The sequence below is a fragment of the Zophobas morio genome, unplaced genomic scaffold (assembly GCF_036711695.1).
Source record: "Zophobas morio isolate AGI-343-1 ecotype UQ-CSIRO unplaced genomic scaffold, CSIRO_AGI_Zmor_V1 ptg000023l, whole genome shotgun sequence".
Taxonomy (NCBI): domain Eukaryota; kingdom Metazoa; phylum Arthropoda; class Insecta; order Coleoptera; family Tenebrionidae; genus Zophobas; species Zophobas morio.
Window position 1 is genome coordinate 4,637,109 of NW_026972128.1, and position 21,392 is coordinate 4,658,500.

General features: G+C 35.0%; 1 protein-coding gene across 3 annotated transcripts in view; it reads left to right on the forward strand.

Moving 5' to 3' along the window:
• The window catches only part of LOC135134643 (uncharacterized), a 32,596-nt gene extending 12,834 nt beyond the window's left edge, over positions 1 to 19,762 (forward strand). For 2 of the 3 annotated variants that reach the window (XM_064063370.1, XM_064063372.1), the window contains exons 2-17: positions 6,096 to 6,168; positions 6,222 to 6,415; positions 6,468 to 6,677; positions 13,781 to 13,939; positions 13,992 to 14,116; positions 14,178 to 14,360; positions 14,415 to 14,577; positions 14,626 to 14,827; positions 16,954 to 17,061; positions 17,119 to 17,321; positions 17,375 to 17,584; positions 17,826 to 17,981; positions 18,031 to 18,155; positions 18,210 to 18,377; positions 18,435 to 18,597; positions 18,660 to 19,762. In XM_064063370.1, coding sequence (XP_063919440.1) covers positions 6,096 to 6,168; positions 6,222 to 6,415; positions 6,468 to 6,677; positions 13,781 to 13,939; positions 13,992 to 14,116; positions 14,178 to 14,360; positions 14,415 to 14,577; positions 14,626 to 14,827; positions 16,954 to 17,061; positions 17,119 to 17,321; positions 17,375 to 17,584; positions 17,826 to 17,981; positions 18,031 to 18,155; positions 18,210 to 18,377; positions 18,435 to 18,597; positions 18,660 to 18,865 — 2,648 coding nt within the window. In that variant the 3' untranslated portion in view covers positions 18,866 to 19,762. The remainder of the gene's footprint in view (positions 1 to 6,095; positions 6,169 to 6,221; positions 6,416 to 6,467; positions 6,678 to 13,780; positions 13,940 to 13,991; positions 14,117 to 14,177; positions 14,361 to 14,414; positions 14,578 to 14,625; positions 14,828 to 16,953; positions 17,062 to 17,118; positions 17,322 to 17,374; positions 17,585 to 17,825; positions 17,982 to 18,030; positions 18,156 to 18,209; positions 18,378 to 18,434; positions 18,598 to 18,659) is intronic. The other variant, XM_064063371.1, reaches the window with a different exon arrangement.
• Positions 19,763 to 21,392: the final 1,630 nt, after the last annotated feature.

Genomic DNA, 21,392 nt, shown 5'->3' on the forward strand with positions numbered 1-21,392 from the left:
AAAATACAGTAGGTACATCAAATTAGTTTGATTTGAATAAGTTTGTCGCCTTAAAATAAAGGATTAAAATTATTAAATAAGCCAAAGTCGAACAAAATGTTCTGAATATTATTATTAAGATCCTTACTTAATCATTATTAAATATTCTTACTAGTGGAGTGCCGTAAGGTTTATACCTCGGAACCCGGTTCCACTGAATGGATTTTTGTAAAACCTTTTGGAATGTGTTTTTAACACTAAATACTAAAATGTTTACCCATTTATTTTTGCCGATCTTAATTTTTTAATTATTAAAATAAATAATAATAATTTTTTCTGGGTTTTCATTCATTTTCTATTAAAAACTCGAAATTTTTTGCTCTTAAAGTTAGATTTGTCATAAGATAACTAGTACAAACTTGTCCTTGGGGCCTCAGATAAAAAGGTGAGAAGAAGAAGGGATTATACATAGAAGGGACAACACAAGATGTTTGATGTCGGGCGCAACATAATAGTACACGTTGCAACTAGCTAGGCTAAACACGTAGCTATTTTTGTGCATTTCGAAAAAACATGTTCTGTTTTTTATTATTTTGATTATTATAATAAGATTATTCCTTTATTGGCTTTCTCAAGTAAAATAACAGTGGATGATAATATCATTCCGATTAAACCACTACTGTTATTTCAACGTATTTGCATTTAAAAAAAAATCGGATGAAGAACTTAAAATCTACATGATTTTCGAATTAGCTCCTTATTCTCTTGCTCTTTTTGAAGATGACGAAATACGTAAAACAAAAAAATTTGCATTTTATGACCTATTCCCAGAAATGACGGTGAATGTTAACAATGTACAAAAATTTTCATACGTAATATGTTGGGATGTTAATACACCTTTGCAAGTGTCAAAAAAATACCTCGATGGAAAGAACTCGTCGCTCTAAAAAAAATGCATGTACGTAATGACATCGTATTCCACAAAAACACGCCTCTCAAAATAGGACAAGAAAAATATTTTTAGCAAACGCCAAAAATAAGAGGAGCCTCATAGATATGCTACGAAGCACATTTGTGGAAAATAAAATTTTTTCTTATCGAGTGGAAACTAACGCCGACCAATTAATACTTAATAATTGAAACCGAAATTAATTTGCAATCCGAAACCGTTGTAGTTTCTGAGGATGTGTACTAGTTTTACTGACTGCGCTTTCACTAACGGATTGAGAAATTTATTTTCAAAAACCAGCAAAAGGCCAAACACCACAAAAAGTATACTTATCTAAAAGCTTGGAAATAGTATTACCAAAGTGTAAACAGCATATCCCTTTTTTAGATTCTTTCACTGGGTCTGACACGAAGTCCCCTTTTTCGCAACGGGGAAAAATATCTTTGCAAAAAATTTAGAGCAACGACTGGACTTAACAAAATGCTGCAGCAGTTTTTGAAAATGAATGCAAAGACGCCAATAACATTTTTAAAGCTCATGTTACATGCGCCCTTGCCTTATACGCTGTCCCTCAAAAATAAAAGATCTAAATATCTTAAGCTACAACTTTTTACTTCCCGAGCGTAAGCAAAGGAAGTATTGTAATCGAGTCCTTCGGCCGACTCTCTACTTTTACGTTTTCTCGATCTTTCATGCGATCTTTCATGACCCCTAGAAGACCAAGAAATAGGTCTCCCATTTCCGTCTGTCTGTCCGTCTGTCCGTCTGTCCGTCTGTCCGTCTGTCCGTCTGTCCGTCCGTCTGTCCGTCCGTCTGTCCGTCTGCCGTCCCGGATTTTTATTAGACAGATAATCTCCGAAAGTACTCGACCGATTGTTGTGAAATTTTGTACTTATATTAAGAATATCATGTAGATGGTAAAACGCTAACCAAAATTTGTCTAATCATCCCCACCACAAATGCGATGACGTCACTTCAAAATTGTACATAGTAAATGGGTTTTCAATTGTATAAAATAACATAGTCCTACACATGTAGTTTACAACTCCGAATCGACTTTTCACCCGAAACGTCCAGATTTTTGGAAAAAAAATCAAAATTATAAAACAATATTTTGAAATTTAATTTTTAATCTGCTAACCAGAATGCTTTGAATGTTGCAGATGTTTTAAGGCTATAAAGAGCATCATAAATCTTTAGTCAAAAAATATTTGCTTATCCCCTCCAAAAACTTGATGACGTCAGCTCAAAAGTTTGTGGAATAAATCATATCTAAAATGTACAAAATATGATGAGTCTGTACTTGTGATCTATCACTCCATTCATATTTTTTGGATTTGCATATACAGGGTGACTCAAAAAAATTAATGAATGCGTAAATATATTTTATTGATTTAATCAGGAACTACAAAACCGAATGCTCTGAAATCTTGCAGATGTTTTAAGGTCATAAAGAGCATAATAAATGTTTAGTCAAAATATATTTGCTTTTCCCCTCCAAAAACTTGATGACGTCAGCTCGAAAGTTTGCCGAATAAATCATATCTAAAATGTACAAAATATGATGAGCCTGTACTTGTCATTTATCACTCCATTCATATTTTTTGGATTTGCATATACAGAGTGACTCAAAAAAATTAATGAATGCGTAAATATATTTTATTGATTTAATCAGGAACTACAAAACGGAATGCTCTGACATCTTGCAGATGCTTTAAGGTTATAAAGAGCATAATACATGTTTAGTCAAAATATATTTGCTTATCCCCTCCAAAAACTTGATGACGTCAGCTCGAAAATTTGCCGAATAAATCATATCTAAAATGTACAAAATATGATCAGTCTGTACTTGTGATCTATCACTCCATTCATATTTTCTGGATTTGCATATACAGGGTGATTCAAGAAAATAAATGAAAGCGTAAATTTATTTTACTGATTTACTCAGGAACTACAAAACCGAATGCTTCGAAATCTTGAAGATATTTTAAAATTATCATAAGCATGGTAAATTTTTGATCAAAACGTATTTGGTCGTCCCCCCTAAAAAATTTATGATGTCACCACAAAATTTTGCTGAATAAATCCTATCTAAAATGTACAAAATATGGTGAGTCTCTTCTTGTGATTTATCATTCCATTCAAATTTTTTCGATTTGCATATACAGGGTGACTCAAAAAATTAATGAATGCGTAAATTTATTTTATTGATTTAATCAGGAACTACAAAACCGAATGCTTTGAAATCTTGCACATGTTTTAAGGTTATAAAGAGCATAATAAATTTTTAGTCAAAATATATTTGGTTATCTTCTACAAAAAACTGATGACGTCAGCTCAAAAGTTTGCCGAATAAATCGTATCTAAAATGTACAAAATATGATGAGTCTGTACTTGTGATTTATCATTCCATTCATATTTTTGGATTTGCATATGCAGGGTGACTTAAAAAAATTAATGAAGGCGTGAATTTATTTTATCGATTTAATCAGGAATTACAAAACCGAATGCTTTGAAATCTTGGGAATATTTTAAAGTTATTATAAGCATGGTAAACTTTTGTTCAAAATGTATTTGTTCATCCCTCCTAAAAAAATTGATGACGTCACCCTTAAATTTTGCTGAATAAATCCTATCTAAAATGCAAAAAATATGATGAGTTTGTACTTGTGATTTATCATTCCATTCATATTTTTTAGATTTTCTTAAGAGGTGGTTCAAAAAAATTAATGAAGTCAATTTATTTTATTGATTAAATTAAAGGCAACACTTATTATTAGTATTACACCCCAACCAACCCAATTTGGTAGACACAAAATTTGTTAAAGGAAAAACTCGGTTGAAACATAAGGGTAGCACGCTTATTTACATCGACTTTAACATTACAGACCTGCATTTGTTTTATGCGCTCACTTGGTTCCGCGAATGTGAAATAGACATGTTTATAATCAACCAATTGTGAATTTCACCGTCAAGAATTAAAATAAAACCCAATGTTTTATATAATGAGCGGAAGTCGAAGCAATAAAACCGATGGTCGTTTTGTTTACAGTTTCTCTGTTTGACTCTCACGTATGCTGTTACGCTTGTCATCTTAAATTAAGAATGTTTATACATAAACGATTTTCAGTTGCCTTTCATATTACTAGACAGCGGATTTTTGTCGGGCTACGTCACGATTATAGGTGGGGACGCGCTGGATCGCCGGGACTCAGTAGCGGGTGATAGATAATCACTGAATTTAATCAGTACTAATTCCTTAAATATAATTAACGATTTATTAACCAAACGGCTAAGTAAATGAGAACGGGAATTAACAGCAGAGTGCAACGAAACAGCGTTATTCTAATCTCAAATAAACGAAGTGCAGTCCGCAACCGCAATGAATTCGCATCCCGTACGAGCCGTACCGAGTTTGGCCTTGCCTAGCCCGACAGAAATCCGCTCTCTAGATATTACACACCGGCGCCGTATACGTGAGTAAATTGTTTCGTTATTTTATTGATTATAAGAAATCAATATTCAAAACGACCCAATTCATTTTCCCGAAAATTTGGGAACACAATAATTTTATTCTTAGTATTACACTACATCTATCCCAACTGATATACGTGTCCTTGCAAAAATGTTGATGACGTCATCACAATTTTTTTTTAAATTCCCACTACAAAAATGTAATGAGAAAAAAAAACATAATAGGCATGCAGTCGTCAAGTTTCCGACAGCGAGGGAAGTACTGTCTAAACTCTTTAGACCAATTTTTTGTAAAAGCAACAGCTAAAAATAGCTGCGTTAAATTACCGTCTTTGGCACCTACTGCAGATGCCGCTTTTAGGCACTTTAAAAAGAGTATACCTGCATGGCTCGGAAGAGAAATATTACCAGAAGAATGGGGTTGGAAATATGAAAGCGAAATACTGATACCAGAAATAATGACGTAACTATATCAGCTCCACAGACCTTACTGAAAATGATTTTTTACGAACACAAAACAGAATGTGTATCATCTTGTGGGTGCAGGAAGAGTGGGTTGAAATGCACTGTAGCTTGCTTAAAATGCAATGGCAATAGTTGTCCTAATCCATCACTTATCATCAAAGTGAATGAGATTGACAATGATAATGTAGATAATTGACTCAAAATTTTTCAGTTTTTATAAAATAAAATAATAAATATTTATTTTTTTATTCATGCAGTATATTTTACCTATTTTTTGTATCTTTGGTCCGATATGTATACGATTTTGGGCAACTTGCCTTATTATCAATTTTTTTTTGTAAATTTGTTATTTTTAGCTAAAAAATTATAAATTGATGTTAAAGTTATTGTACAAATATCATTTATTGTATATAAAATTGAAATCTATACTACAATTTTTTTTTCATTCATATTTTTCTCATTCTTCAATTAATTGTTGTTATAAATTGTTGTAATAGAGATCGGCAAATTTTGATTGGTAAACTTTTTCATTTAAGCTTTTAACAATGTAATCGAAAAGGCTTCACGAAAATCCATTCAGTGGAACCGGGTTCCGAGGTTTTTACACTTTTATGTCTTACGGCACTCCACTATACCTAATTTGGTCAATAAAAAATTATAAAGTGATCCATTTTATAAAATTTATTGTATCTCATCAAAGAAAAAAGATATGTCGTCCTCTAGTTTCAATCCGTCGACCCTGGATATGTAAACAAAATCAAGGTAGATCCGCAAACCACAAATTCAAGAGTACATATATTATTTCATACAATTTCGGTAATGTTTATTATAACATATAATAAGTAGACGTGATCAAATTATTGGTGGGGATAATTGTCCAAATTTTGGTTAGCGTTTTACCATCTACACGGTATTCTTAATACACATACATTTGACAACAATCGGTCCAGTAGTTTAGGAGATTATCTGTGTAAAAAAACCCGGACAGGCGGCAGACAGACAGTCGGACAGACGGAGACGGGGATCCTGTTTCTTCGTTCTCTAGGGGTTATGGAGGGGTCGAGAAAACGTAAACGTAGATAGTCGGCCGATGGACTCGATTACAATACTTCCTTGGCTTACGCTCGGAAGTAAAAATTTATAAATATGCCACATAATAATAATTAGACGTTACAGTTTCGAAAAACAAACCTATTTTGCTTTAATTTTAAATATATTTTTATTTTAGTAAGTGACTCCAATTGTACCCAACGGACGCTCACCAACTATACTGGAGTATTGCGCCAAGCTCGTCACACCAAGTGAAATATATTTATAAAATCAGTCTTGCCATTACCCGAAAAATTTCTTTTAGGTGTACTCTCCCACCACATCCAGACTTTGGTCGATGGACTATGTATGACGTACCCTCTCAAAAATCCCCTGGGGAAGTGGTACCCTCACGGACAGTTTTAGAAGTGAGTTGCAACAAAAATCATAAACTCGATACCTACGAAATTGTTACCTGCGTTCGCGGAGAGTGGCGACCCGAAATTGGGAAATGTTTACGTAAGAATTTGGTAATTAATAATAATACCTTTTAGTGAAACGAAGTCTTTAGGGACGTGTCCTGCGATCGACAGTACTTCGATTATGACGGTGACTTGCACCCTCAACGAGCAAACGTTGAAATCTTGTGCTGACGCTTTTGACGGGACGGTCGCAAGGTTTCATTGTGCTCGCTTTTTCGAAAATCAGGGCCAGGAAAAGGATCCTTTTCGCTTGTGCTCTAACGGAAAATGGATTGGAAGTTTACCGACCTGTGTCCCACGTAAGTTTGTAAAACATCCTGCCGAATCACCACCCATGCACTAATTTCCGGTCTTTCTGCCTTCCCGAAAGCAAGCAAAAAGGAGGACCGTATCGCTTGTAATTTTCGGTGTATAATCTTTTTCTACTTTTTTTTAAATGAAGTGTGTAATTTATTCATTTATTATTTTCTACAAGTACTTACTACTTAAAATTAATGTATAGAAGTCGCCACTGGTCTTATACACAAAACACCCCTATAACTACCGTAACAGGATATAGGTACTTGATAGATCACTAATTTCATTTGTCACACGTAATGGCTGCTGGCATATAAGGTCTCTCGTTTCTGTATATCTCTTGTCAGTTTCGTCTGTTGGCCATTGTATTAAAAAAAATTGGTCCAAGGTTACTTCGACAGAATTTCCCTCACACTTGAAGTACAATCCAGCAAATCCCACTTCTTTGAAAAATTATTAAAAAAATAGTTTTTGATAACCTTTATATAATAAAAACCAGTGGTGTAAATGACATCTTGAACCCCTGCGCTGCGGAGGCGCAAATTCCAAGGGGGGCCGTCCGCAGAATAAAATATATTCAAAGCAAATAACCAACGGAAAAGAGTGTATTATTATCAGGATACATGCTTAAGTTCGATTGTTTATGTTTACACATCGGAAGAATGTCATGCAGAAACATTGTAGAAATTTGTTTGATTTGAATGAGTTGTTTCCTTAAAAGAGAGGACTAAAATTATTAATTAAGCCACAATGGAATAAAATGTTGTCAATACGATTATTATTATTCTTATTTGATCATATTAACATAAAGATGTGGATATCCTCACATTTTCTAGAAAATCAGATTCTTAATTTGATAAATAAAAAATGGGTCGAAGGCTGTAAGTGTAATGCGACAAATGAGAACCTCTGTAAAGTAAATACAAGCGGCATAAATACCACCTCCGCAACCCCTACGCCGTACGGACAATGTAAAATATATTCAAGCATCACATAACTAACGGGATAAAATGTTCTTCAGGACTAGGTAATAGGAATCTGAAGCTGATGTTTATTTATGTTTATACAGCGAAAGAATGTCACGTAGAAATTAGTGAGATTTGAATGAGTTTGTCTTCTCTAAACACAGGACTAAAATGATTAATTAAACCATAATCCAACAAAATGTTCTGAATACTTACTATAATTCTTATTTTAACATTATTATACAAATAAAGCCGTGCGTATTCTCAGATTTTCAAGAAAATGGGGTGACTAGTTCTTAATTTGACCAATAAAAAATTTGTGAGGATGTCATCAACATGGATAATATTAGTTACAGCACAAAAGAAAAGTAATCACAGCGTATTACCAATGCAAGTATAAAAAATTCGTCGAAACTTGTTTCAACAGAACTTCCCTCGCTCCTGAAGTACGATGAAACATATCCAGCATTTTCGAAAATTATAAAATTAGATTTTGCGTATTTGATGTTTTTTATGAGAACCCCTATAATTTTTTACTTCACAAAATCATCACTTTTGCAGGAACACTTATTTCACCTTAGATTTGTTCAGTAATACTAATAATAATGTATTATATCCCACTCCCACAATTTTCGGAAAAATGGAGTGAGCTATTCTTGATTTAATCAATAAAGTAAATTAATCTGTTTATGTAAATTTAAAAAATTGGTCCAAAGAGTTTAGACAGTACTTCCCTCGCTGTCGGAAACTTGACGACTGCATGCCTATTGTGTTTTTTTTTCTCATTACATTTTTGTAGTGGGAATTTAAAAAAAATTGCGATGACGTCATCAACATTTTTGCAAGGACACGTATATCAGTTGGGATAGATGTAGTGTAATACTAAGAATAAAATTATTATATTCTCAAATTTTCGGGAAAATGAATTGGGCGTTTTGAATATTGATTTGTAATAATCAATAAAATAACGAAACAATTTACTCACGTATACGTATCAGAGGCAACTGAAAATCGTGTATGTATAAACATTCTTAATTTAAGATGGCAGGCGTAACAGCATACGTGAGAGTCAAACAGAGAAACTGTAAACAAAACGACCATCGGTTTTATTGCTTCGACTTCCGCTTATTATATAAAACATTGGGTTTTATTTTAATTCTTGACGGTGAAATTCACAATTGGTTGATTATAAACATGTCTATTTCAAATTCGCGGAACCAAGTGAGCGCATAAAACAAATGCAGGTCTGTAATGTTAAAGTCGATGTAAATAAGCGTGCTACCCTTATGTTTCAACCGAGTTTTTCCTTTAACAAATTTTGTGTCTACCAAATTGGGTTGGTTGGGGTGTAATACTAATAATAAGTGTTGCCTTTAATTTAATCAATAAAATAAATTGACTTCATTAATTTTTTTGAACCACCTATTAAGAAAATCTAAAAAATATGAGTGGAATGATAAATCACAAGTACAAACTCATCATATTTTTTGCATTTTAGATAGGATTTATTCAGCAAAATTTAAGGGTGACGTCATCAATTTTTTTAGGAGGGATCAACAAATACATTTTCAACAAAAGTTTACCATGCTTATAATAACTTTAAAATATTCCCAAGATTTCAAAGCATTCGGTTTTGTAATTCCTGATTAAATCGATAAAATAAATTCACGCCTTCATTAATTTTTTTGAGTCACTCTGCATATGCAAATCCAAAAATATGAATGGAATGATAAATCACAAGTATAGACTCATCATATTTTGTACATTTTAGATACGATTTATTCGGCAAACTTTTGAGCTGACGTCATCAGTTTTTTGTAGAAGATAACCAAATATATTTTGACTAAAAATTTATTATGCTCTTTATAACCTTAAAACATCTGCAAGATTTCAAAGCATTCAGTTTTTTAGTTCCTGATTAAATCAATAAAATAAACTTACGCATTCATTAATTTTTTTGAGTCATCCTGTATATGCAAATCGAAAAAATTTGAATGGAATGATAAATCACAAGAAGAGACTCACCATATTTTGTACATTTTAGATAGGATTTATTCAGCAAAATTTTGTGGTGACGTCATAAATTTTTTAGGGGGGACGACCAAATACGTTTTGATCAAAAATTTACCATGCTTATGATAATTTTAAAATATCTTCAAGATTTCGAAGCATTCGGTTTTGTAGTTCCTGAGTAAATCAGTAAAATAAATTTACGCTTTCATTTATTTTCTTGAATCACCCTGTATATGCAAATCCAAAAAATATGAATGGAGTGATAGATCACAAGTACAGACTGATCATATTTTGTACATTTTAGATATGATTTATTCGGCAAATTTTCGAGCTGACGTCATCAAGTTTTTGGAGGGGATAAGCAAATATATTTTGACTAAACATTTATTATGCTCTTTATAACCTTAAAACATCTGCAAGATGTCAGAGCATTCCGTTTTGTAGTTCCTGATTAAATCAATAAAATATATTTACGCATTCATTAATTTTTTTGAGTCACTCTGTATATGCAAATCCAAAAAATATGAATGGAGTGATAAATGACAAGTACAGACTCATCATATTTTTTACATTTTAGATATGATTTATTCGTCAAACTTTCGAGCTGACGTCATCAAGTTTTTGGAGGGGATAAGCAAATATATTTTGACTAAACATTTATTATGCTCTTTATGACCTTAAAACATCTGCAAGATTTCAGAGCATTCGGTTTTGTAGTTCCTGATTAAATCAATAAAATATATTTACGCATTCATTAATTTTTTTGAGTCACTCTGTATATGCAAATCCAAAAAATATGAATGGAGTGATAAATGACAAGTACAGACTCATCATATTTTTTACATTTTAGATATGATTTATTCGTCAAACTTTCGAGCTGACGTCATCAAGTTTTTGGAGGGGATAAGCAAATATATTTTGACTAAACATTTATTATGCTCTTTATGACCTTAAAACATCTGCAAGATTTCAGAGCATTCGGTTTTGTAGTTCCTGATTAAATCAATAAAATATATTTACGCATTCATTAATTTTTTTGAGTCACCCTGTATATGCAAATCCAAAAAATATGAATGGAGTGATAGATCACAAGTACAGACTCATCATATTTTGTACATTTTAGATATGATTTATTCCACAAACTTTTGAGCTGACGTCATCAAGTTTTTGGAGGGGATAAGCAAATATTTTTTGACTAAAGATTTATGATGCTCTTTATAGCCTTAAAACATCTGCAACATTTCAAAGCATTCTGGTTAGCAGATTAAAAATTAAATTTCAAAATGTTGTTTTATAATTTTGATTTTTTTTCCAAAAATCTGGACGTTTAGGGTGAAAAGTCGATTCAGAGTTGTAAACTACATGTGTAGGACTATGTTATTTTATACAATTGAAAACCCATTTACTATGTACAATTTTGAAGTGACGTCATCGCATTAGTGGTGGGGATGATTAGATAAATTTTGGTTAGCGTTTTACCATCTACATGATATTCTTAATATAAGTACAAAATTTCACAACAATCGGTCGAGTACTTTCGGAGATTATCTGTCTAATAAAAATCCGGGACGGCAGACGGACAGACGGACGGACAGACGGACGGACAGACGGACGGACAGACGGACGGACAGACGGACGGACAGACGGACGGACAGACGGACAGACGGACAGACAGACGGAAATGGGAGACCTATTTCTTCGTCTTCTAGGGGTCATGAAAGATCAAGAAAACGTAAAAGTAGAGAGTCGGCCGACGGACTCGATTACAATACTTCCTTTGCTTACGCTCGGGAAGTAAAAATACTAACGCAATGGTAAATCACAAGTAAAGACTTATCATATTTTGCACATTTTAGATAGTATTTATTTGGCAAAATTTTGACATGACGTCATCAATTTGGGGGGGGGAAGAGTATTTTAATTAAAAATTTACCATGCGTGCAATAACTTCAAAACGTCTGCAAGATTTCAAGGCATTCGGTTTTGCAGTTCTTGGTTGAGGCCAATTTTGCATTATGCACAATCTCGAGGTCATATGTGTCAACAAACGGTCAGTCGAAGACGAAATCGTATAAAACAAATCAATTTTATTTTCTGTTACATTTAGGCCAGAAGGGGGCCTGATCGTCCAGGATCACAAACATATCCGTATAAACCGTCTCTGAACAAGTACAGACATTGTAAAATATATTTTTGCGCTCGTGGGAGTAAAAGTCGGTTTCTATGACCGCAAAATCGGCAGAGAAATAAAATATTTGCTCTCTAGGGAGAGAAATACATAAACAAATTTAATTTAGGAGTCAACAAATTCAGTGCAGCAGCTTCAGCAGCATCCATGCATTTCCTACGGATCTTCGTTTTGCATTTTGATTGAAAAAAATCGGTGGTATCTCAACAATATGCGTAGTATTTAAAATGTTTACGTTTATACATCGGAAGAATGTTACGTAGACATTTGCTTGATTTGAATGAGTTTATCGCGTCAAAACAAATAACTAAAATTATTGAACAAAATATTCTGAATCTTATTACAATTTCAATTCATACCTTATCATTATTTTATTGTTTATTCGACAAAATTTTGATCTGACGTCATCAATTTTTTGGAGGGGATAAGTAAATATAGTTTGATTAAAAATTTATTATGCTTATCATAACTTTAAAAGCGTTTGGTTTTGCAGATTCAAAATTAAATTACAAAATGTTGTTTTATAATTTTGACTTTTTTTTCAAAATTCTGTACGTTTCGAGTAAAAACTCAACGCGGAGTCATAAAGTACATGTAGAACTATGTTATTTTATACAATTTAAAACCAATTTTAGTAGGTACAACTTTGAAGTGACATCATCACAATATTGGTGGAGATGATTAGAAAAATTTTGGATAGCATTTTACCATCTACATGATATTCCTGTCATAAATACAAAATTTGACAACAATCAACCCAGTACTTTCGGAGATTACCTGTCTAATAAAAATCCGGGACGGCAGACAGACGGACAGACAGATAGCTAGACAGACAGACAGATAAATAGACAGACAGACAGGCGGAAACGGAAGACCTATTTCTTCGTATTCTACGAGTCATGAAAGGCCGAGAATACGTAAACGTAGAGAGTCGGCCGACGGACTCGATTACAATATTTCCTTCGCTTACGTTCGGGAAGTAAAAATTAAAACCAAGGAGGGAGCGTCCCTCATTTAATCAATGGTAAACAAACGCCGGCAAAAGAACTCCACACAAGAGCCATTTATGATACTTTTCGTACTACATCGCAAGCGGGAAGATGTCAACAGAAGATCTGCAGAAGAGGTGCACTTTGGTTACGAATGGGTTCACAGGTAGCAAATAGTAAAATAATTTGACCTTGACCCATTCATGGGTGCAAAGCTAAACATTCTAGACCGAGCGCAAATTAGAACCCGAGACGCGTAGCGTCGAAGGCTCTAAAACGCGAGGTCTAGAAGTGTCTTTACAATCGTGGTTAATATACTATTTTTTTCATTAGTAAAAACCGTAAGAGAATATTTTGAAAAAATAAACTTCAATTTTTTGACGCAATATGATTTTGTTGTGATTTCTAATCAAACTTAACCTAAATCTTCAATACAAAAAAAACCGTTTACACTTGTTGCATTAATCATTTTTTCTTTCACCGTCTACCAACTACCATGCGTATGCTCAAGTAATGTTAGTAGCACACATTTATTCATTCTTTAAGAAATAATCACATCAAGTATTTCATACATAACCTCAATCTTCTTTTTGAACCTTGGTCGCAAAAGTTGCACTTTGCTACCTCTAAACAAGTCGACATTTGCATGTTTCATGGCTGCTAGTGAAAAAAAAAATTAATAAACTCTGTATTCGGTAAAAAAAAAATAAAAACAATACAATTTGGAAAAATACTTTCAAGTTTTCTATCAGCGCACAAGTGGTAAAGAACTGATGATGATAAAGACAACATTTCCTAGGCCAAATAAATTTCACATTTTCCAAATTGTTTGGAAATTATACAGGATGTTTAAACAAATTTTTGAATTATTCAATAATATTTTTTGCTTCAATCAAAAAATGTCCAAGTATGCAACAGTCAGATTAAAATAATTATCAAGCAATTTTTAGGATGTGGACAAGTATTACGCAGAAAAGAACCCACGCTGATTGTTGGCGGACATGAAACACTAAGACGAGAGTACCCTTGGCAGGTCGCATTATATCGATCATCGGATAAAAACTTACTTTGTAGTGGAACTTTACTAAATCAGAGAGTTATTCTAACTGGTAATTTTCGATTGTAGTAAGAAGGGGAATTAGATAAACAATAAATTTTCAGCGGCGCACTGTATAACAGACGATAAAGGCAAACTTCAACCAAAGGAACAGTATGTGGTAGCCGTTGGTAAATATTTTCGGCAATATGACCACCCCGACGATGCTGCAGATGCACAGTTTTCTTCTGTATGTTTAGCCAAACTAACGTGGGAAAAATTATTACAGTTTACAATTTTTAGATTTTCAGGTGTACGACATGTATGTTCCTCGACAGTACAAGGCATATATTCAGCATTACTTTGGCGATGTTGGTATTATAATTACGACGAAAATTTTTAACATTTCTGCCAGTGTTCGACCTATATGTGTTATGTGGGAGTCAAAGCGCCATCAAGTACTGACAGACCCTAGTAGACAGAAATACGCTTACGTAAACTTTCAAGTTTACGTTAGTTGTTAGAATTCAAATCCTGATTTTTTCTAGGTCAGCGGTTGGGGTTACACTGTAGAGTACACAAATCTTTCTGATGTACTTAGATATTTAAAAGTTCCGCTTATCACCGACGAAGATTGCAATCAAAGATTACCCGAAGATGTCATCGAATACATGACTGACGATAAGTTGTGTGCAGGCTTTTTAAATTCTAGTAAACTTTGTCACTTATTTGGAAACATAATCGATGTTGAAATTTTAGGTACTTCTGTATGTAAAGGTGACAGCGGTGGAGGTCTCATTGCCAAATACAAGAAACGCTATTATATCATCGGAACTGTTAGTATTTCACCCCAAGCAGAATCGGCATATGGTGGCTGTAACAGTCAAACATACACTCTCTACACGAGGTTTTCGTATTATATTGAAAGCTTTATACTGGAAAAGGAAGCTCGATTTAGACCGTGAGTTTTAAATTTTTATTTAGAAATCTGGTGACAATGGCCGTATGTTTGTACCATCGCTGGACAAAAAAAACTGGGACACAATAGGTAACTAGATAATTTTGAAAATTCGAAATTTAAAACGTGTAAGTTGGGCTTTTCCTGTCAAAAATATTATTTATTAGGTTTGTGGAACATTTTCGCATATTTTATTTATTGTTTTCAAGAAATTAGTCGAAAAGATAAAGGCGTAAACGAGAGCGTAAAATTAGGAACGTAACTTTATTCAAGAGAAAATAAAAAACTGGAATTATAACTAGAAACATTATACTGAAGATGACAATTCAACTGATCAGTATTTTGTCATTGCACCATTTGCATCGATCACATTCTGTAGTCGACGAGGCATGGAAGCAATTAACTGCTTCATATATCCAGGTGTTACAGTTTCCCATGCCTCGACAATTTTTTCTTGTAATTCTAGTGGATTTCTAGGTCGAAAATCATTTTGATAAATATATTTTTGCATTTCTCCCCAAACATTTTCAATTACGTTTAAATCTGGGCTCCTAGAGGGCCAAGGCAAAACATTCACTCCCTGGGCTTCCAAATACCGACTTACCAGTCGGGCATTATGAACTGGACAGTTATCCTGCAATGGGTTTTATAATTATTAAAAAAAAAATGAAAAGAAGAATAGCACAAACTTGTTGAAATATAAAGTTTCGTTCTCCAAAAACTGGTATTACTGAGGGGAGCATAAGTTCCTCTAGAAGCCTTCTGTATACATTAGCGTTTAATCTTTCTTCTACTATTGCGCAAATTCCACGTCCTCTGCTGCTAACCCACCCCCAAACATTAACGGAAAAGCGACCGGATTGTTTATATTTATTGCAATAGCGTTCATCATATCTCGTTCCTGGGAGTCTATAGACACGACGACGGCCATTACTATATGATTTGAAAGTTTTTTCGTCGGAAAATATCACATTATTCCACATATCTGCAGGTTCATTGACAAATTCCTGAGCAAATAATACCCTATTTGCCTTGTTTTGCTCAGTTAAAAATATTTTATTGGCAGCAGCCCGATTTCTTAATTCAGTTTCGTGGACTCTCTTCCGGGCTGTTTTCAATGATGCAGGGAAATTCGTTTGCTGCCTTGCGTTAACCACTGTTTCAAAAGGATATTCTCGAACGAAATTTGCCAATTGAATGTTTTCGTCTGCAGTCGTTTTTCTTGGACGACCCGACCCCGCTCGTCTGATAATTCTACCATATTCATTAATTTTTTTTTTCGCCAGTAGGACAGTATTCTTGCTAATATGCAGCTCAGTTGCTATTGTTCTAATTGAGACCCCATCCCTTAAACGTTGGGCAATAGTTTGCTTTTGAACTTCATTCAAACTTGGCATTTTTGAATTGGCACTTGACATTAATCAAGGTGACATTTTTTAAATTTCATGTTGAATTACATTTTAAAGAGCTGTTTACAATGCAAAAATTTTCAGTGTCCCAGTTTTTTATTTCCACCGATGGTACGTAATACGCCAAAACCAAAGGTCTAACACTGAAGACTGATTACTGATTATCCACAAAAAGAAAGCTTATGCATCCCTATAACAAAAACTATTTCAAAATTTAATTCTCAATAGATATGGGTGTACTTGTTAAATAGTAAAGTGACTTTGATAAACGTTAGGAACTAAATTTGTAAAGACAATTCTGTATACTGAGTGCAGGTAGCTTACCTACACTTCTCTTGTTCGCTATCTCACATATCTTTTTGCACTCATGATCTTTTTTGATGATTTTCTGGCATTCAACATGGTGCGGGAAGTTGAACTTACCTTAAAATAATCGGGTAGTGTCAACATTGTGTCGTGTTTATGGCGCTGTCAACGCCGTTGTTTATAAATAACTCACAGATAATCTCTTCAGTTTAAAGATATATTCGTTGCAAAAAATATTGTACACAACACGTTCGTGAGCCTGCTTCCCGCACTCACGCAAATGCGGCACTGCCTTCGATCGTGCCACAAACAAGCGTTCACGCAGGAAGTAGGCTAGTTGTGTAAATCACTAATACCCCTTCAAGTTACCGTATCACTATAACTTTAAAATGGATCTGATACTTTCAAATTTAGGCGTCTGGATTGTCAAGATCCTCTTAATTGTGACGACGATAACCCTCCAATTACGTCATTCCCACCTACAGAGCCGACAACAGAAATTGTAACAGAATCGTCTGGGAGGTAAAGTAGCCCGAGGTAATCGAAACCCGTTTGTAATAAAAAAAATCTTCATACAAGTAGTCGCTGCATTTTACCAAATCACCCCGAATCTGGAAAGTGGAGTATCCTTGGAGCAACTACAGCACTGGAACCTGGAACACCAGTAACATCAGGAACCGTTTTAAAACTAGAATGTAACGAACGTTTTTTGATGGAGGGTCAAAATTTAATATACTGTGACAAAAACAACAAGTGGTCATCCGAACTTGGTCGATGCTTAAGTACGTCGTCAGCTGATCAACTTACACTTGTTGCTTTTATTTTATTTTTGCAGAAAGTTGTCCACCGAGAGTAAGTACTCCAACAATGCATGTTACATGCGTCTACAGGGAGAAAGAGATTGAAAACTGTACTGAACCAGTTGAAGGTACTATCGCTAAATTTCGGTGTGCTCCGTTTTATGAAGATTTACAGTTAAAAAAAAGGCCTGTTCATATCTGTAATGATGGTACTTGGGACCAACCACTTCCAGAGTGTGAACCGAGTAAGTGCGAATGTTGAACTTTATAGTCTGTTCGGAATAATATTAGGAGATCTATTGAACTATGTTTTTATGTAACGTAATTCAAAAAAACGGAAATGAACGAAAAGTGTTGTTTTCAAAATAGGTTACATGATGCCAAAATTTGAAACCACACGTAAAATAACCACATAATCCCTTTTGACATCTTAATGTGTTTGACACCTTGGGCTTGTATTCACTATAAAAATGGTTTTGATTGCAGTTTGTGGCCAAAAAACTGTAGAAGCTACTCAGTTAATTGTAGGTGGAAGTAATGTGACCAAAGGGGATTATCCCTGGAACGTAGCTTTGTACACCAAAAAAGACAAGTTGCTTATATGTGGTGGATCACTTATAAGTAGAAGAATCGTGGTTACAGGTAGGCAGTTGTTATTCATGCATTCTTGCTATATATTACATAATTCCAGCTGCCCACTGCATCGCGGATGAAAACGGAAACTTGCTTGATAAGGAAAACTACGTCATAGCTGTTGCAAAATACTATAGAAACTTTGAGGACCGTCGAGACCACAACGAAGCACAATTTTCAGAGGTACGTTACTGTTTCGAATTCGGAAAACGTTTCCTTCGTAATGATTTTTCTTAGTTGGAGGCCATGTTTGTCTCTGAAATTTATAGAGGCAATGTTCAGAATTTCATGGGTGATATTGCCGTATTAGTGTCTAAGAAAACTTTTACCCTTTCACGAAGAGTTCAGCCTGTGTGCTTAGACGTAAATCAAAATTCCAATATCGCTGCAGACGACATAGGTTACGTAAGTTGGATAATAATCTTTAATGCTAAAACTAGTTTATTCTTATTTTTTATTCAGGTAATTGGGTGGGGTTACACTGTTGAAAACGCGATCCCGTCAGAAGTTCTGAAAGAACTAAAAATTCCTTTGGTTTCTCACTTAAACTGCCAAAATAATTTACCAGAAGACTACGAAGTTTATGTCACTTTTGACAAAATTTGTGCCGGATACCTTGACAAGGGTAAGTTTAAGACGGTTGTGACTAAGTAACGGCACGCTGAAAGATTATTATTATTATTTCAGGATTGTCAATATGTAAAGGAGATGGTGGTGGAGGATTGGTATTTAAACATAATGGTAGATATTATCTTACTGCCGTCGCCAGTCTATCTCCCTCTTCACCTACTACGTTGGGGGGCTGTGACAGCCATAACTATGGTCTCTACACTAAAGTTTCGAATTATATGAATTTTTTTATTTTGTCAAAATTAGCTGAATTTAAGGACTAAATCTTACATATTACTTTAATAGAGACTAAAACCTACTGTGCTAAAACTATCACTATTTATAAGCGTTAACAGGAAAAAATAAAATTCGCTGTACCAAATTGATATACAATTTATCTAAGAAACGGAAACTGGGTTTGGTTCCGGAGTAAAGAAGCTTTTTGTAAACAATTTTCGACCAACAATGTTTAGAATGTGGCCAACCATTTTACGCAAAAAAGAACCCACACTAATTGTTAGTGAAAATTATATAGAACGTCCGATAACGAATTGTGGCGAATTATACCTTATGATGATGGAACTTTAGCTACTCTAACTAGACATTTTTAATAGCAGTAAGAAGATAAATTAGGTAAACAAAAAACTTTCAACAACACAATGTATAACAATATAGTAAATGGCTTATTAGAGTTTTAATTATACAGGAGACAATGAACCTACAAACGTTAAAATGCAACCAGTAACACATTTTCAAAAGTAGCTTGAATCTTGGTTCTTAAATTTAATTAACAACACATGGTTAGTTCGTTTTAGAAATTTTGAGACAAAGGTCAATTTTTAAATTATGTATATGACATTAACAAATAATAAGTGTTAAACGAAACACGAAGTATGAACAAACCAATGAACGCCACTGGCGCTTTTACCCACCTGCAATTTGAAAGTGAACTTGACTGGTCCTATTTTTCTCTTCTTCATTGGTGACGTTGCCGATGACGACATGCTATTTATTCTCAGTTTGTGCGAGGTCTAGTAATTGTCAAAAATGACTGTAATTGTATTTATTGTTGATTACGTTTTGAATTTTTTAGGTGAGACGTTTCTCGTGAATAATCCTGTATAATTAAAACCTTTGTCGTACATACAATGCGTCTTTTCTAAAAGTGGCCATAAGGATTCCCATCTTAAATATATACCCCTTGTAACGAAGCGAATTTTCGCGGGCCGGAAACCGTGCCGCGTACCGCGAGAGCCGGGGGTAAATTGGCGACCGCCGCGCCGCCGCGGCGGAAGAGGATTCTTGCCTGAAACTCCAGAGAGTGCGGAAGTTTGTGGCTGCTGTTTTGCGATTTTGAGAAGTGAGAAGCCTGCAGTTGACCCTCCGACCCACCGTAAGTACTTTTTGGGTCTTCTGTCCGTGTTTGTACCGGTTTTGGAATCGCCGCCCCCGAGCGAGAAACCGTGTCACCGTCACCGCGTTTTTTTTGTCACCGTCGAAAGTCGACACCGTCGTGCACGCGTCGTTACCGTCACCGCGCTTCCCTCCCGGGTCGCCGTACCGTCTTCGCGCGATTTCCAGTTTCAAGGTCGCCGCCCCCAGAGCCAAGAGGAGCCCGGCCTGAAGGAAGTCGCCGCCCAGGAGGAACGACCGTGCCGGACTTTAATTCTTTTTTTTTGTTGTAAAACCGTTTGTTAGATATTTAAGTTATTTAGCCGTAAGATTTATTATTTTAGATCGTGTAGCTGGTGGCAGGGAATAAACCCTATTTTTGTTATAACACATCTCTTGCCGTTTTATTTTATTTATTCTCGGGTTTTCGCTGCGGCTCATCACCTGAATTCCGTGTCTCCGGCTTTAGAGCACCCCGGCGCTCCCTCCCCCGGAGAGGGAGCTGGCGCCCGAGCGACCGTCGCTCCTGACCGAAGGCGCCACCCCCGGCGGCGTGAAGGTAGCCGCATAAGCTTGGTCGACCAGACGTGTTTCTGATATCAGCGATACTAGTCGACCCAAAGCTTGGCACTCAAGTACGCCGCCACCCCCTACGTTATCGGCGAGATTCCGGACCGTCACCGGACCGTCCGTCCCGTCCCATCCGGAATTTCGTCGCACCCTTGTACTTATGTTTCAGTCAAGATTCAGTGTTGAAATTTTTACTGGATATAATTTGGGTCATTTTTGTCGGTTTTATTACTGGTTCTGCTTTAATTAAAGAATATTTATTACAAAAATTGTTGTCAGTAGTATTGTAGGCAGTTACATAAAACCGGAAAACCTAACGTTTCTAAAATTTAATTAGGTACTCGTCCTCTTACTGGTTCTTACTGTTCTAAATTCGTCAAAATGTCAAAATTAAAGAAAAAGTGGAAATGATCGTAACAACACAATTCCCAAATTTGCAAATCTTAATTACCTAACACGTCTGTCCAAATTTACATATAATACATACCATTCAAACACAATCACAATCGAGCATCAATCCCCAAACGTAAGCAAAATTCACATATTAGCAAATATCAGATATCATTGCGCTTGTCAGACATTGCAAACAACATGTGCAGAATCGCACATTCACAAAAAAGTCGCTAATCCCAATTACTTTCATTAAAATTTGTACCCAAACTAAAACAGTGGCAGGAGAAACCCAGACGGATAAATCTCAAGAAAAAACGGAACAAAGAACGCCGCCCTTATTAGTAACCGAGATGACATAGGCTAACGCAACGAAGAGATGACGACATGGGAACCGAATGATGCAAGCTGAAAAGTCCGAAAAATTTACGAGTTAACCTGACCCAAGTACGCGTCGGA